This window comes from Citrus clementina, unplaced genomic scaffold (assembly GCF_000493195.1).
Source record: "Citrus clementina cultivar Clemenules unplaced genomic scaffold, Citrus_clementina_v1.0 scaffold_842, whole genome shotgun sequence".
Taxonomy (NCBI): Eukaryota; Viridiplantae; Streptophyta; class Magnoliopsida; order Sapindales; family Rutaceae; genus Citrus; species Citrus x clementina.
In genome coordinates, this window is record NW_006261998.1 from 1 (window position 1) to 4,581 (window position 4,581).

Below are 4,581 nucleotides of genomic sequence, written 5' to 3' on the forward strand. Positions count from 1 at the left end.
TTCTGTTGGGTGAATGCATCCCAGAAACGTATTGTTCTCGATTTGCCATTGTGTTTGGAATGGAAGACATGTAATTTGGCCTCCGTTTCGTCCAATGCCACAGCACCCTCGATCTATTACACTGAATCCTGTAGAATTATTTGGGATAAAAAAAAAAGTGATCATAAACATTATTCTATTAAGTAAAATTTTGTTTATTTTATGCACCTATTTTAATTTAATTTTAAAATGTCTTGCTTTTATTGTAGCACAGCAAGACGATAATTTCTCCGTTATTTCCACCTCTAGGCCGTGCTTGTCAAATCAAAATCCTAGTTCAGCCACTGTAAATTGTTCCTTGATTTTAAAATATGAGGACGAAATCTTTATTATCTTTTGTCAGTGTCCGCACATTTTAAAATAAAAGATTTTAGGCTAGACAGCACACATCATATCTAACTACAATACGATACGTTTAGTGGGAAAATTGCATACCGTATGATCTATAATTGGTGAGGAGATCTTCAAACATGCGGGCAATGTCAATGAAGGTGAATCTTGCACCAGGAAGATTGGCATTAAGATTGTTAATCACAGTCTTCACATTTGCATTAAAAGGCATAACAAGTTGATTCACTTCTTCTGAACAGCGATCCATTTGATTTTGAGCCAAAATGCTTGGAATACATCCCATTCTTCCTAATCCGGACAACACAAATTTCCTTGCTCCCAAATTGTAAAGGGTCTGTAGATTTTCAATCAATACTTAATACAAGTTATATAAATATGTTTACAAGCTAAAAAAAAAAGTAACTAAAATGCATGCATATGGTAAAAAATGTAAATATAGTGAAATTGAATCTTACTGTGAGTTGTCTTGAGTATTCTGAAACCAAAAGATCAGCATATTGCTGAGCATTGTATTGATTTTTGGTATTGTAATTGGGCATGAGATAATTGTTTAGGTAGTCATTGCTGCCCATTCCTACAAAAAATATACATCTTGCAATTGCATTTGATACATCACTTGCTCCGAGATTATCAGTGACCTGATCAAGTGTGTTCTGAAAATTCCTTATTTGTTGATCAAACGGTATGCGACCTACCTGACCATGCAGCAAACATTTTCTACTAATGATCGGATCTCGTGTTAGATATAGAATCCTCTAATTAAAATTCAGATCAAAAGGGAATCCTGGTTCGTTTGAATTAGATATATGAGTCCTTACGAAGTTTCTTCCGGTGATGTCGAGGATTCCAGCAGCAGCAGAAGCATAGTTGACTCCGTGAAGCACTTGTGCACCGGAAGCCTCAGAGTATGCAGGAATCAGAGGAAGTCCCAGTAGTTCAGCTGAATGGATGAATTTACAAGATTTGGTTAATATGACATTAAAAATATTTGTGAAGAGTAAATAAAAGCTAATGGACAAAAAAGAAAATTTTCTTTGAAAGGGGACACAATTTAAAGAGGTTATGCATATGGAAGCTTTTAGCCATTAATAAGACATGCCTACCAGATATGGTGAATTTATCCCCAAACAGATCGTACTTGCGGATTAATACAAGTTAGGTATAAGTGGGTGTAGATATAATAAATGTAAAAAATAAAAGAAAAAATTCTGTTATTTTTATTGATTTAAGATAATGACTGTGATTGTTTAGAAATAAATATTATGGGACAGTGCGAGCCCTCCCAAAGAGACATATAGAGGTAGGGGCAGAGCAATAAACGGCAATAGTCCTTCCGTCCCCCCCCCCCCACCCCCTCCCCAAATAGATAACTAAACAAGTACTTTTATTTTGTTATTTTTTTTAAAAGGGATAGAAGTAGGAAATCAATTAATTAATTGTAATGAATTTGGATTTGTGTCATTGAAGCCATGACTATGAAACTCACTTCACAGATATTTCTAACTATGCTCAAGAGTGTGACACAAATTTACAAAGGAGAAAAATCTAAAAATGACATCTGTTTTATGCTTTTTTTTAGCTAGCAAAGAAGTAATCATAATAATTTGTCAGATCAGCAATTAAAATACCCTGCATTGCATGCAATCATGGTGTATATAAATTTTCATGTACCTTCAGGATTTTGAAAAGGAAAAAAAATTATAAAAATATAAATCAAATGCATAGATAAAGAGAGTTACCAATTTCATCGACCATGGTGTAGCCGCTAGAAAAGCGGCCAGTTGGGCCACCATTGAAATCGATACCATAGGGGTAATAATTTGCTTTGGCAAAAGAAGGAAGATTGTTATTGTTGCCATTATCGATAAGTGAATCTCCAAAAATGAACAAGGCAGGCACCATTTCTCTTCCTCCTCCTCCTTGTGTTGATCCCACGGGATCCCCATCTTGCCCTAGCGCCACTTTATCATTCATGAGCAGCAGCAGCAGCAGCATCACAGCAAGAAGAAAAGATAATCCTGAGAAAATATTACCATTATTTGATATTTGAAAGAGAGAAATAAACGCTATGGCTAAGCAGAGATGAATAATGTTGAGGATGAGGATGATGAAGAAGCTTTAGAGTTAGAGGTACATGAAGGAGAGATGTTGAATTACACTATGTAGAAGATTTTATTAGCACCAAGATTTGAAGAGGATAATTAGTGCAGTAAGATTTCAGAACACGTGGCACCATCAAAGATAAGGTGTGCAATGTGATAATTGATATCAACAATAGCGAGAACATAATTTTAAAGGCGCTAATCGATGTGATAGGACTTTCAACAGAAAAATATCCAGCACCTTACAAAATATAGTAGATTAAGAAAGGGACAAAAATGCGAATAATGTCGTGTTGCTTTCTCCATTAGAAAGATTTATAAGAGTGATGTAGTATGCGACGTGGTGGATATGGATGCATGCCATTTGTAACCATTAGTTTGATTTAAAGTTGAAGTTATGCACGGCAAATATTAGCACAAACTCTTTCTTTTGATTTAAAGTTGTAGTTATTTAGTACCTCTTTAATGCCAACATCTCCACCAAAACCAGCGCTCACTACTTCTCCACCCAAACTGCATCCAGTTCAGCTACTATTATATTGACTTATGTAAATTTCCAGAAACAAATTAATGTATGTTTAATTTTCAATAGAACATAATAATGGGAATTAGGAACATAAACCATTTTTCTCCACCCAAACTGCATCCAGTTCAACTGCTGTTATATTGACTTATGTAAATTTCCACGAGCAATTTAATGTATGCTTAGTTTTCAATAGATCTTAATATTGGGAATTGTGGAAAGAAACCATTAGTAGAATAGTAGCCAATATGGAAATTTCGCTGTATGTTCCAAAAACAAATTAATATATGCTTAACTCCTTATCCACTGCTTTTTTATAAAGTAATTTGTTTGTGGAAATTTTTATAGTGGCTACATTCTACTAATGCCTCCTCTGGAGTTCTTCTAGCTACTTTGTGAACTTTACGTACTGGTCAAGTGCTTACTTATTTACATGGCTAAACTGCTGCAATTGCTCTTTGCACCTATAAAGTATTTTAAGCAATTCTTTAAAACCTTTCCGCTTGTATCAATCATTCCAAATAGAAACGGAATAAATTAGCATCAAGAAAATGACATTTCACTATCAAGTCTATGCAATGTCACTCTCATTTTGTTTCAACTGCTTCTTTTTCTTTGTCACTGTGCAGAGTGACTAAGTTTGACCAAAGCAAGCTAAACCAAAATTCTCAAAATTTAGATTTCTCTAATGGAAAAATGAATTTTATTTAACGGTTTTAACACCCAATTTTGCTGTTGAAATTTCATCATATTGTATATGTTGTTTTGCTAAATGTGACATTTGCATACTTAATTGAATACTTTATTTATGGATTGTTTAAATCATTTCAATAGCTAGCCAGTTTATTGTCGTGGACAAGTTTTATTTCAATAATTTTGTCTTTTTCAGTAGAAATCTAAAAACAAGTCTTGCTTCTATTCTTCTCTATTTTTAGTCGTGATTCAGTCTCTTAAGTTGTTACTAGCTCCGCGATTCTTGGAACGAATAGCAAAAGGTACTTCTATTTTTTTCTATTTCTCTATTTTTTGAAAATTATATTATTTGCTCTTTCCATGATTTATGGTATATGGCTTATAATATTAGTGTTATAATTAGTCATGATGAAGATATAGGTTTTCTCTTGCTGTTAAGTGTTATTTTTTATTGTATTTTAACTGCTGTTTTCTTGTTGATTTTGTAACTTTAATAGTTGTTCTTATAGTTGGAAACAATATCAAACTCCAATATTAATAAAACTGAACAAATGAAATGTGATGCATTTGTAGGAAAGTTAATAGTCTAAATATGGATAAATCTTGGATGTTGATGGATAGAAAGTCTCTAGGATATGAGAATGCGTTTCTTGCATGGTGACTTAAAAGGAGGAGATATTCATGGAGCAATCTGAATGATTCAATGTTAAAGGCAACAAAGAAAGTGTATGCAAGTTGAAGAAAAGTTTGTATTGACTGAAATAGGCACCAAGACTATATTACAAAAAGTTTGATTTTTTTATTGAGAATCATGGTGTTAGCAAGATTATGTCTGACCATTGTCTTTTTGTAAAGAGCTTGGTGATATAATTT

The 4,581-nt window shown here is 33.4% G+C and overlaps 1 protein-coding gene across 1 annotated transcript; it reads right to left on the bottom strand.

The window, feature by feature from the left end:
* Positions 1-46: 46 nt before the first annotated feature.
* LOC18033584 (GDSL esterase/lipase At1g71691) lies at positions 47-2,506 on the bottom strand (the record flags this gene model as incomplete). Its single annotated transcript, XM_006422298.2, has 5 exons — positions 47-128; positions 475-724; positions 846-1,085; positions 1,209-1,330; positions 2,130-2,506. Coding segments are annotated over 5 exons (1,071 nt in total), but the record flags the coding sequence as incomplete, so codon positions are not given.
* Positions 2,507-4,581: the final 2,075 nt, after the last annotated feature.